The sequence below is a fragment of the Perca flavescens genome, chromosome 3, assembly GCF_004354835.1.
Source record: "Perca flavescens isolate YP-PL-M2 chromosome 3, PFLA_1.0, whole genome shotgun sequence".
In the NCBI taxonomy this organism is placed as follows: domain Eukaryota; kingdom Metazoa; phylum Chordata; class Actinopteri; order Perciformes; family Percidae; genus Perca; species Perca flavescens.
In genome coordinates this window covers 34760984-34773435 of record NC_041333.1, presented here as the reverse complement: position 1 = coordinate 34773435, position 12452 = coordinate 34760984, and the positions used below count along the sequence as shown (strand labels likewise).

The 12452-nt window shown below is 39.6% G+C and overlaps 1 protein-coding gene and 2 non-coding genes across 3 annotated transcripts; 2 read left to right on the top strand and 1 right to left on the bottom strand.

The window, feature by feature from the left end:
* The first annotated feature begins 1158 nt into the window (after window positions 1-1158).
* LOC114553400 (U2 spliceosomal RNA) lies at window positions 1159-1349 on the top strand. Its single transcript, XR_003692312.1, has one exon. It is a non-coding gene; the product is annotated as a U2 spliceosomal RNA (small nuclear RNA).
* Window positions 1350-3015: 1666 nt separating this feature from the next.
* Window positions 3016-8752, bottom strand: LOC114552480 (immunoglobulin superfamily containing leucine-rich repeat protein 2-like). Its single transcript, XM_028573311.1, has 2 exons — window positions 8545-8752; window positions 3016-6129 (listed from the first exon to the last, which is right to left on the bottom strand). Exon 2 carries the CDS (start codon window positions 6118-6120, stop codon window positions 5104-5106), a length of 1017 nt encoding a protein of 338 aa, XP_028429112.1. The 5' UTR covers window positions 6121-6129; window positions 8545-8752; the 3' UTR covers window positions 3016-5103.
* An 865-nt stretch (window positions 8753-9617) lies between these two features.
* Window positions 9618-9808, top strand: LOC114553401 (U2 spliceosomal RNA). The gene has a single exon (XR_003692313.1). It is a non-coding gene; the product is annotated as a U2 spliceosomal RNA (small nuclear RNA).
* Window positions 9809-12452: the final 2644 nt, after the last annotated feature.

Genomic DNA, 12452 nt, shown 5'->3' with positions numbered 1-12452 from the left:
TGGACCCATTTCATTGGGAGTCTACGGTCAAATGGACCCATTTCATTGGGAGTCTACGGTCAAACGCGGTCAAATGGACCCATTTCTCTCCCTGATAATATGTGAAATGATAAAACTAATCCATAGCTGTATATTAATCTCCCTCTCTGGTATACAAAGTCATTTAGGTGCACAAATATCGGTTTGATATTGGTTTCTGTTTTAGTTTCAATGAAAGTAGGTACCATATATGATGTAGTGAATGGGAGTTACAGCTTTACATTTTAGTTTGAAAAAGAAATGATTAAAATCTTCTGGATATCTTTTGGAGGGCGAAACAAACTGCTGAAAAAAACTGCGAACAAATCCATTTTGTAGTACAGAGTAATAAGGGGATTTCTAGAAACAGCTGAATAAGTGACAATTTTAAAGCATTTTGAAAATTAAAATCCTAGGTTGTTTTTATAACATACTATGACTTTTTAATTATAACTTTGGATGATTCAGGCCTCCCCGTCGTCCATCCTGATCATGGACACAACGTCGAGCATTAACCCTTACATAAAGAACATATTTGCAACTCCTGTAGCATCTATTAAGGGGAAAACCATGAGAAATGTATAACTCGTAAAATAAAGTATTTATATAATTTATATCGTCTGTCTTGCAGTTAACTGATCAAACGTTACTTTTTTAAATCTGTAACTCAGATGGCATTTTGTTTATTTAAACTAGAAGTTACAGCTTGATCTCTGACAGTAAATATATGATAGTGTCTGTCCGTTGACTGTAGACAGTGTCGCGTTATAAACTGTTGTTGAACTATGACTACACTACGTCACCAGGAAGCGCTGGCTTCCGCCACCAGATGGTGCCGTTCCATCTGTCTAACGGGAAGGGCGGTTCTCAACGTGGGTGGAGTCAAACATCCATGTGGATCACCGCCCCGAATTATACACGCAGTGAGGGCTACTTTCTGTAACTTTACATGCGACAACACAACTTTATAAAGCAAATTACACATTTTGTTACCATTTACAGCACTTTTCACTCATTTGCTGGGTGGAGTGTAGTACGTTGAATCCCACCGTGTTTAGTTGTGACTGAACCAGATATTTGAACCGTGAGTGACGATGACCGCGCGGAGAATGTGGTCCTCTCTGCCGACCCTTTCTCAGTATCGCTTCTCGGCCTTTTGGCTAAGATCAAGTGTAGTATCTGTTCTTATCAGTTTAATATCTGATATGTCCCCTACCCGGGGACCATATATTAAATTGATTTTTGGAACTGGGAGATGGAATAGGGGCTTGCTCCGTCCACTCCACGCATCGACCTGGTATTGCAGTACCTCCAGGAACGGTGCACCCCCCTCTCAATGTTTAACATCAATCTTATTCACATCTTCACCCTGTCGTGGGTAAATTCCGTCATAAGTTCTCTGTTGCTGTTATTGTTGTTTTAAGAGCAGGAGGTTGCCAAGTGAAGAAATGTTTTCAATTCCTGTCACTGTAAAATAAATCAAACCCGTAGCCTAACTGTTGCGACAGAGAAGATTGTTAAAGAAATGTGCTGTTCTTTGCACTCACTGCTTGTAGATTCTTAGATCCTCAAACTTGATGTTGTTGCTTAGTTTTATTTCACTGTAGTTTTGGACGGTCGGGTCAGTCAGGTTAGCTCATTCCCCAAAAGTGAGAATCCCGTCTCCTCTCAGTAGCCTATATGTGCGCCTGCTCTACCACTGAGCCAACCCGGCCACATCAACATTTATTCTTATCTTTTGCAGAAAGGTAATTTTCAGAAGAACCTGTAGAGAGCAGCTATTTCAATATTGTTGGCTGTAATATGTTGTAATATGAGTAATATAATGAAAGGCTTTGCACAATATAAAAAAGTCTGCTAAAGTAACTTGGCTTGAATGCAGTCCACATTCGGGACAGCTGGGGTACATCCAAACGGCGTCCAGGCACAGTACGGGTCCCGGGCCAGAACACAATCTGCACAGGACTTATTCTCCTGACATTTCTGGAGATCCATGATAGAAATCTTCTCCGAAAAACCCACCATTAGTCTTTTCTGAGCAAAGGTAGACAGAAACATACCCTTGGGTGCAGTGCAGAAAGCTGTGAACACAACACTGACATACAGTATTATGACCATATAAAGTTGCTATGGGGAACATGCTAGAAAATAATCGGCAATATACACACCCAGCATATAAGATTCACGAAATCACTTGGAGTTATGTTTCTGATGCACCGGTATGTAAGTCCCATATTTCTTTTACCTTTTAGCTCTGTTTTGTTCTCAACCAGCTAATAAGAGAAATTCTTGTCTCTCTCTGCTGATAAATGCTCCACTTATGGCTCATTTTGCCTGTCTGCTGTTAGGTGCTGGGCAGGAGCATACGGTTGGTTTTTTAGAGCTTTTATGCTGAAAATAGCTGCCTGTTGCGGCTGGAAATGAGGTTGATGAGAGCTGTAAGACTGAACTAAAACAGTGAAGCTGCGGGACGTCACGACAGATACTAAAACTCTCTCTCTATATATATATATCTGCAAAGTCAGGTAATAATTCTCTGTGGATTTGTTACTACCAGCGACCCCTTTCACATTGCACTTGTCATTTAATATAAAAAAATGATTAGTGCCGTTTTAAAATATAACATAAAATTTTCATGTAAAAATTATTTTTGACCTAAGGGCAGTGGCTGACAAAAACACAACTGACAACACTGCGCTGCACAATGCATGGCATTTTAACTGTCATTTTAAATACCTTTTTGGAGTCCAGCTACATTGATTGTATAGCCAGAAGCGTAATGTTATACATGTGCTGGTCTGCCGCCTGGCCTCGGTCCACAGCTATCTTGGTGTAGTTGTGGCTGCTTATATAAAATGGAGCTCTATGATGCACAGAGTGAACCCAGTCAGTCCTCTCTGGGTAATCCTTCACCACATTAACAGTGACCAGTGGCAGGGTCCTGCTGTTTTTAACACACTGAAAAATACATAGGCACAAAGTTTTATTGTTTTTTTTTTTATTATCTAAAAGTAGTTTGTATACTGGAGGAAATGGAAACATAAACTGAATGTTTGTCTACACTCAGGATACACAATTCTAACATCTTCAGGTACACAAAACTGAAGGCGTTTAAAGTTGTAAGTAAAAACAAACCAGATAAACATTTCCTAAAAGCTATAAGCTGCATAGATGAAAGGCACAGGACGTGTTGCTATGTGTTTACAAGACACAGCAACAGGACAAGTAGAGGAAATTCTAGAGTGATGCCAATACATTGGTTGGACATAAAAACAAAACCCTTCAAGGAACTATACAGTCTCAACACAGCAACATGGCAACAAAACAAATGTTACCGTTCCTGGCCTTGGTTTGGGAATGACTTCGTTGTAGCCCTTGAAAGTTGAGTTCTCAAATATTTCTTCAATCATTCCAACTGAATAGATGCGGATGGACGGATCTTGTCCACTGTTAGTTTACTGTAAAACTGTTAGTTTTTATACAAAGTAAAATAGATATGCAAATACAGCATACAATCTTTCGGTCTTACAGTAATTTACAACAATACAATTATATAAAACAATACCTTTAAATTACAAATTCCAATCCTATGTTTTAGTTTATTCTTTTCTGTATTGATCTAGTAATGATGTCTTTAATCTATTTTTGAACTGCATGATATTATGGCTCTGTTTGATATCATTGTTCAGTCCATTCCATAAGGTCACCCCACAAACTGAAACACACATGCTATTAACGGTAGTTTGTACAAGAGGTTGCTTAAACATACAATGACCTCTTAGACGATATCCCCTATTTGTTTCATTAAACATATCTATCAGAGTGGCACCATTGCATGTTATTCTGGTGGGTTTTGTGATTGTTGGAAAAAGACTCAAACTACACAGTGATTCAATAAACTCTTCCATTGATTTGTGTTTGTTGGGATTTAGTAGGTCAATGTTGAAATCCCCACATATATAGTTGACTTTATGCTTTACTTTATTAAACATTTTTTTCCATTATTTCTGTGAATATTTCAACATTGGATCCTGGTTTCCTATATACACAACTTACTATGACTATCTATATTTTTTTCATACATAATTCAATTGAGATACACTCCATTATTTCATCCATGACTACTGTCATGTTTTCAACAACCTTGTAAATTAGCCCTTTATAAATAAAAAGCGCCACCACTCCTTCACAACCGTTTACTCTGTTCACATACTTAAATTCATATCCCTGTAACTCAAAATCCACGCCCCTAACGGCATTAATCCATTTTTCTGAAATAGCTATAATATTAAAGGGTTGCTTGAACTGTCCTAAATATTCCTTTATTCTGGAAGTTTGAATACAGACTTCTGCTGTTAAAATGAATGATAGATAAGCCGTAATAAATTTTAATATTATTATTGAACTTTTGCTCTGTGTAATAGCTGCAGTTATTATTATTTATGTTAACATAAAAGTTATTTTCTGGATCAATGTTCTGTTCAAAATCAGGCGCACTCTGGTCATTGTCACAACAACTGGAAAAATGAAAACTAGTCATATTATTAGACATAACAAAAAACTAAAGCTTTAACAATGGAAAAATAAAATAATATAAAAGTTACATGAACCAACTCACAGGAATTTAGCTACTTCCAAACTTGTCGAGCTGCTCACTGCTTCTGATACGCATAATTCTAGCCAGCTCTGGTGGGCCATTCAATTTAACAAACACCTTGCAGTTAGAGGACCAGGTAGCTTGGTTTCTTCAATAACCTTGCCTTTCTTGAAATATCTGCATTCATTTTGGTTAGATGCTCAGTGATGTAAACATTTGTGCCCTTCAATTTGCGGCCCTGTCTGAGCAGGTCAATTTTATGCTTTCTGTTAGGAAAGGCGTACAATGACAATGTGATTGTCACTCTGGTTTTCTTGATGGAATAATGTGACATGCCTCAATATTGTGTCTGTTTATGGATATGTTTTTGTCATGAAGAAAGGCTGTTACCTGAGCCTCAGTTGAATCATCATGGTCTACGCTCTCAACTCGCACATCCCCCTTCCGAGCATGAGCATAAGACCGAGGCTTAATCTTCAATCCAGTTATCAAGTCAATATAAACCGAGTGACCCTCTCCAAGTCAGAAACACGAGCTTCCAAAGAGTTAATCTTGAGCTGCTGTTTCTCGTTCGACTTTTTTAGATCAGAGATTTCATTCATAAGATTAATTATAGTAAGCTGTTGTATAGCTATGGTCGCCAATTCCTCACCCATCATGTTCATGGCGGTTTTTAGCTCTTCAATGTCTTTTTTCACCTGTGGTGTGGGGCTCCCTTTTGTCTCACGATTTAAGATGGCCGTCAAACCCTCATAGAGCTCTGTGTTCTCAATGTTGGGCTGATAGGTAGTTGTGACAGTAGGGGCCTCACAGTCCAGTTTGGGAATCGCTGTAACCATTGTGCCCTTCAGGTGTTCAGGGGCATCACATAAAATGTAATGTGGATCGGGGACAGAAATCTTGGCTGTCGTGATCCAATCCCTCAACCACTCCAGGCTGCAGGAGCATTTGAAGGGGTTTTTAAAAATCTGAAGGTGGGACATGGAGGAGAGAGCACTGAAGGTACCCTGCACAATGGTGGTGAACTTGTTGTTGTTGATGCGCAGCGACCTCAGGTCTTTCAGGGTGGAAAAGGCGTCCTTTGGAAGGCTCACCATCTCATTGTTGTTCATTTTCAGGAGCTGCAGGGCTGTGAGGTTGTGCAGATCCTCCCATGGAAAGTTCTCAATTTTGTTGTAGCTGATGTCCAGGTTGCGGAGCTGGATCAGACCAGCCAAGGTGTCTGCTTCTATAGTTACTATTTCATTGTGGGCCAGCCAGAGAGAGGAGACCTGTGTGATATTGATGAAGCTTTCACTTTTCAGAAATGTGATCTTATTGGCTGAAAGGCTCACGGTGGTAACATTGGAGGGGAGACCCACAGGTACTACCAGCAGGTCTTTGTAAGCACAATCAGCAAACTGGCGGGCAAATTTATCCAGGCAGCTGCAGAGCTCTGGACAGCACTGCACAATGCCGACCACAGTAGTCCACAGGGCAAGGAGCTGCAGGAGCTGTCTCGCCATTTTCTGCACCTGCAAGCATCAATTACCGGACATCAGCCCAAGGTCCAATTTTTATCAGACATTCACATAACATTATGTCCATTATACCAGCGGAAATGCACTGTGGAAGCTTTGACATCTTACATCCATTTAGACATGTTTTACTGGGTAGGCTATGCTTTTCAAGGGGAATCAAAGCTCTTTAATGCATTTTACAATTGCATGACAAACTTACAAAAACAAAAAACTTCCCAGATGAATACTGCTGCTGCTGCTGTCATTCCATCTGGTTTAAAGAATCAGCAAATTTTCCTTTTGTTTCGTGTGGCACCATAAACATATGCTATACACAAAAACGACATCGATTTTTTTGAAGGAGTTTTAGACAGCCTACAAATAAATAAAAGCAAATATGCACATAGCCTATGCTGTGTCATATTTTCAGTCATTTCAGGGTCAGGTGGTCTCCTGCTCTGAGCGGGTTTCCACAATCCGATGAGGAATAACTTTGATTTTTGCAGCTAATTAAAAACATACTTTTAGCAAGAGTTAAATTGCAATATTGCCATTATCAGTTTATATAGAGACTATAGCTTTTTGCACTCATGAACAGATGCCCTTGTGATTCATCGGAGTTGCCTAGAGGGCGATGCTTTTTCACCTTATCTTAGATCTGGATGCTTCTTTTGTCATCTTTTACGTCTATAGCAGGGGCGGATCTACGGGGGCAAGGGCGGGCAGCTGACCCCCACTGTAGGGCCTTGCCCCCAGCTGCCCCCCTAACTTTGGTGTTCAAAAAACTTTGCTTGTAAAAACAAACTGCCACTATGTGCACAGGCTTCTTAAAACATTGAAACAAACAATTAATTTATATTAATTCATAATAAATAATAATTGTAGATGTAACCTTAGCCCCCTGCCCCTCAAATACTTAGCTACGTCCCTGCATCAAACGTGCAGAGCGGAGTTCGCCCATTCTGGCTCACACACACACACACACACAGCGAGTCTGCTGCGGGGCGGTGGCCCTGCATCCCGGCAAAGACTGGAGCGACCGAGCCGAGCCTCGGAAAGTGAAGTCAGTTTCCCCAGGTGAAGTTAAAACACACGTTTCATCTAAAGTTACATTTGTAATAAATGTAATGTCTGCTAAAAGCGAGTCAGCATCAACAACAGCGCGTCCATTACGTTAGCCAAAAGTCAAATCGCTCCCTCCTGGTTTGTAAGCGCATTCTGCTGTTTGATTAGTTTGATTTCAGTAAAGACAAGAAGAGCATAATACAAAATATTACAAACTGGCATGTTGAATTCATAACGTTTACAGAGGGTCGCCGTTTCGGTGGCGTACAACGGGATTAAGAAGGCTAGTCTAAACATAACTGATGTGTGCATGTAATAAATCTCGTCTGATTTTATGTTTTTTAGGCTACTTATATTAGCTACAGGGCCATACAGTGTAATGTAATAGAAGAATAACAAGAGCTTTTAACATCTTGACTTTTGCAGGCCAGAGTAGCTGGAGATATTAGCTGAAGCCTTAAAGTGGGGATATTGCCAGCCAAGAAAATCCTGAGATGTGCACAGGAGGAAGAGGAGGAGGGAAATGAAGAAGGAGAAGACAGTAAACTGGAGAGACCAGGCAGGTCAGAGCAGGAGAAGACCACAGAAGGAGATGCAGAAATGAGTGAAAGAGAAGAGGGAAAGGAAGAATTGACAGTGAGGGATGAAGAGGAGGCTGCAGGTTCAGAGAGAAGGACAGAGGCAGAGAGTGATCAGGAGGAGGCAGATGAAGATGACAGAGAGGAAGAGGAGGCTGCAGTTACCCCTGGACCATATGGTTGGTTTATATTCTCCTTACATAGAAATTGCACAGTAACATAACATGTCGTGACATGACCTTTTTTTTTGGGGCTATTTCCATTCTGTTGTATATGTTATAGGGTTAGATATGTAAATATTTACATATACAACAACAGTTCACTCTTCTCACGACACTTTACAGATAGAGTAGGTCTAGACCACACTCTTTAAGTTACAAAGACCCAACAATTCTCCAAAGAGCAAGCATTTGGTGCAACAGTGGCGAGGAAAAACTTCCTTCTGGGCAGAAACATCAGACAGATCCAGGGTCTTGGTGGCCGCTGCCAGTTAGATACAGATGGATACAGATATAGAGAATTATGATTCATAATAATGGTAATTATAATAACAAAAAAGATAATGGAACTATGACTAGAAATAATAGTTGTAGCAGTTTAGGGCATAGCAGGGCGTCGCTGGGCGTAGTAGGGCATAGCAGTTTACATATTGGGGTTTCCATGTACCGTCTTCCCCTGCCACCCTACCAAGATCTCTCGCTACCCCTTTTACCCCCCCCCATGTAACATTTTCTAGATCCGCCACTGGTCTATAGTAACTGCCCCATTAACTACTGAATCGTCTTACCTGTCAAATGTTAACTTCAATTCCTGTGTGTTATTAATCACTTCCTGAAGTTTCCGATCCTCTGAAACAAGTTTAATGGTCGAAAAAAACTCTTAGGTTGCGGATCCTTTCACATGACTCCAGCGAGTGTGGGATCCACTGCGCGTTCCCAACGAAAAGGAACCGTGAACGCGCAGCCTCTCCCATCTCTCTCATCACTATTACCAAGAGCCTGGGTCTGTCCGAGCTTTCTTCCTAAAAAGGAAGTTTTTTCTCGCCACTGTCGCTCTGCTTGCTTTTGGGGGAATTATTAGAATTGTTGGCGCTTTGTCAATTACAGAGCGTGGTCTACTACTCTACTCTATCTGTAAAGTGTCTAGAGATAACTCTTGTTATTATTTGATATTATAAATAAAATTGAATTGAAAATTTTAATTATTAAAGATACAGACGCTCCGGGTCCTCCACTCTCAAAGACAATTCATAATTTAGGACCTGATGTTTAACTTATTACCCCGACCCAATCCTAATCTTTGACCTCATTCGGTTTAGCTGCAGCCTATTGTCTTTAATTAAAGGACTTCAGACAAGAGTCTCCAAACGCACTTAGATTTGTCCTGCGACTAACAGCCTACACACACAATTTTCAGCACTGCTGCATTAAGAAATTGCCTTTAATATAAAAAAAAACAATAATAACAACTGTCCGTTATAAACTGTTGTTGAACTATGACTACACTACGTCACCAGGAAGCGCTGGCTTCCGCCACCAGATGGTGCCGTTCCATCTGTCTAACGGGAAGGGCGGTTCTCAACGTGGGTGGAGTCAAACATCCATGTGGATCACCGCCCCGAATTATACACGCAGTGAGGGCTACTTTCTGTAACTTTACATGCGACAACACAACTTTAAAAAAAAAAAAAAAAAAAAAGACACATTTTGTTACCATTTACAGCACTTTTCACTCATTTGCTGGGTGGAGTGTAGTACGTTGAATCCCACCGTGTTTAGTTGTGACTGAACCAGATATTTGAACCGTGAGTGACGATGACCGCGCGGAGAATGTGGTCCTCTCTGCCGACCCTTTCTCAGTATCGCTTCTCGGCCTTTTGGCTAAGATCAAGTGTAGTATCTGTTCTTATCAGTTTAATATCTGATACGTCCCCTACCCGGGGACCATATATTAAATTGATTTTTGGAACTGGGAGATGGAATAGGGGCTTGCTCCGTCCACTCCACGCATCGACCTGGTATTGCAGTACCTCCAGGAACGGTGCACCCCCCTCTCAATGTTTAACATCAATCTTATACACATGTGACTATTGTGGTTGTGGGTAAAACATTCCTCTAACATTATGTTTTAGCGTGTTCCTATTTAAACTCTGTTGGGCTGTTACTAGTTTGTTGGAGTGAAAAACATAAAACGTGTGGCTTTTGATTTGAAGATACAGCATTGCATTATGGGAAATATAGATGCGTTATTTCCAAGGGGGTTGTCAGTACCCGATCCGTTCCACCCATAGACAGTATATAATGGACCAATAGACCCCGTTGCTCTGGACGGAGACCAGTGAAGGATATTAGAAGCACTTTTCCGGTGATGGCCAGCTTTACTGCGCAGCCTCCAACTGAGAGAATGTGACGTGAGCAACGTGTCTGAAAGTTGTAAGTCTTCTGGTAGCTGTGCCAAGAGAAATCTCAATCATTCCCAATCTTACAGAGATGGAGAGTGTAGGTGTATGTAAGGAGATAACATTGGCACAGGCTAATTACGTTGCTCACGTCACATTTACGTTGTCTCTGTCAGTTGGAGGCTGCGCAGTAAAGCAAGAGATCACCGGAAAAGTGCTTCTAATATCCTTCACTGGTCTCCGTCCAGAGCAACGTGCTCTGTTGGTCCATTATATATATGTCAATGGTTATTTCTCAAGTGAAGTGTAAATAATCTTTGTTAGCCTTAGATCTGATATGATGATGAATAAAATCATAGATTGTTTTTATGACATACTAAACTATGACTTTTTTTTATTATAACTTTGGATGATTTAGGCCTCCCAGTTGTCCATTAATTCCTGGCATTGCCTTTATATAAAGAATGTATATTGCAACTCCTGTAGCATCTTTTAAGGGAAATACCATGAGAAATGTGTATTTATAGCTAAAGGTTTAAAGGTTATTTATCTTAATGATAGGAGTCTTCTGTTTCAAAAATGTATTTTCGTAGAGTCTGGGTTACTCTTTACTCGTCTATATCCTTTATGTTCCACTTCTGGTATTCCTCCGGTGCTGCAGAATATTCCGCCGGATGCATGTATCTTCGCCAATGTCCGATTCCTTCAGCTTTCTCTATGTTTGCATTTTAAACTCTGGTGGATTTGTGAGGACTATGGTTAACTGCTCCTCAGATCTCTGCAAGGTAAATCCAGACAGCTAGCTAGACTATCTGTCCAATCTGAGTTTTCTTGCACAATTATTTTACAGTGGCTTTGTGCGGAGTTTAGCACCACCCAAGGCGATTGTGATTGGTTTAAAGAAATGCCAATAAACCAGAGACCCTACTCCGCTCCGCAGCGTTTACAATCCCAATATTATTAATATCTCTGAAACATGGCTACATAGTAAAATCACTGATGATGAAATTAAAATTGACAATTTTGTACCGTTTAGAGCTGATAGGGCTTCTAGAGGAGGTGGAGTGGCCTACAAAAATTGTCACGGAGTTCATTTTTTTAATATCTTTTTCAACATTTATAGACCTCCCTCTGCTCCGACTGACTCTACAAAGTGTAATTGATCAACTATTAATTCTCTTGGAAAGCATGATGAAATTATTGTTTTGGGTGACTTTAACAGAAACTGGCTACTCCAGTTTGAATTAGTTTGATAGTGTAAATCTCACCCAGTTAATCGGTCTTCATCATTATTAGATTGGATACTTCATAGGATAGGATCATTCATTCTGGTGTTATGTCTGATTTTTTAAGTGATCACACAGTTACATTTTGTGTCTGGAAAATTAAAATTAGTATAGCATGTCGGAAAAAGTCATAAAAAAGTCATAGTATAGTATGTCGAAAAAAGTCATAAAAAGTCATAGTATAGTATGTCGAAAAAAGTCATAAAAAGTCATAGTATAGTATGTCGAAAAAAGTCATAAAAAGTCATAATATAGAAAAAAGTCATAAAAAGTCATAATATAGTATGTCGAAAAAAGTCATAAAAAGTCATAATATAGTATGTCGAAAAAAGTCATAATATAGTATGTCGAAAAAAGTCATAAAAAGTCATGGTATAGTATGTTGAAAAAAAGTCCAAGTATATTATTTAAAAAAAAAAAAGTCATAAAAAGTCATAGGACAGTATGTCGAAAAGAAATTATAAAAAAGTCATAGTATAGTATGTCGAAAAAAAGTTATAAAAAAGTCATAGTATAGTATGTTGAAAAAAGTTATAAAAAAGTCATAGTATAGCATGTTGAAAAAAGTTATAAAAAAGTCATAGTATAGTATGTCGAAAAAGTGATCAAAATGTCATAGTATAGTATTTTACACTGCTTAAGAGCTGCTGAACAGATTGACATGGTAATTTGAGCAAAATGATATGTCTGTCAGCCCTGTTGTCAAGGTGGCAAAGGGTAACACACTTTGGATTTAAGAGCCAAACAAAGATAAATGGGTTCTTGTCAAAGTTACTACAGTAACTTATGGGGTTGAGACAATTGCCACAATTATGCAAGTAAACAGAAATACTTGAACGTGTAATTTACTGCAACATTCCAAGTCGACAGCAGGAATGCATGGTTCACATTGTTTGTTGGTAAAGTAATTTACAGCACTGTGTGGGGAAATAATCACAGCCCCCCTCATTCACTTCTATTAAGAGTTTGGATCTTCTGCAGCACAAAGGCTCACGACCAGGGGTCGAGCTT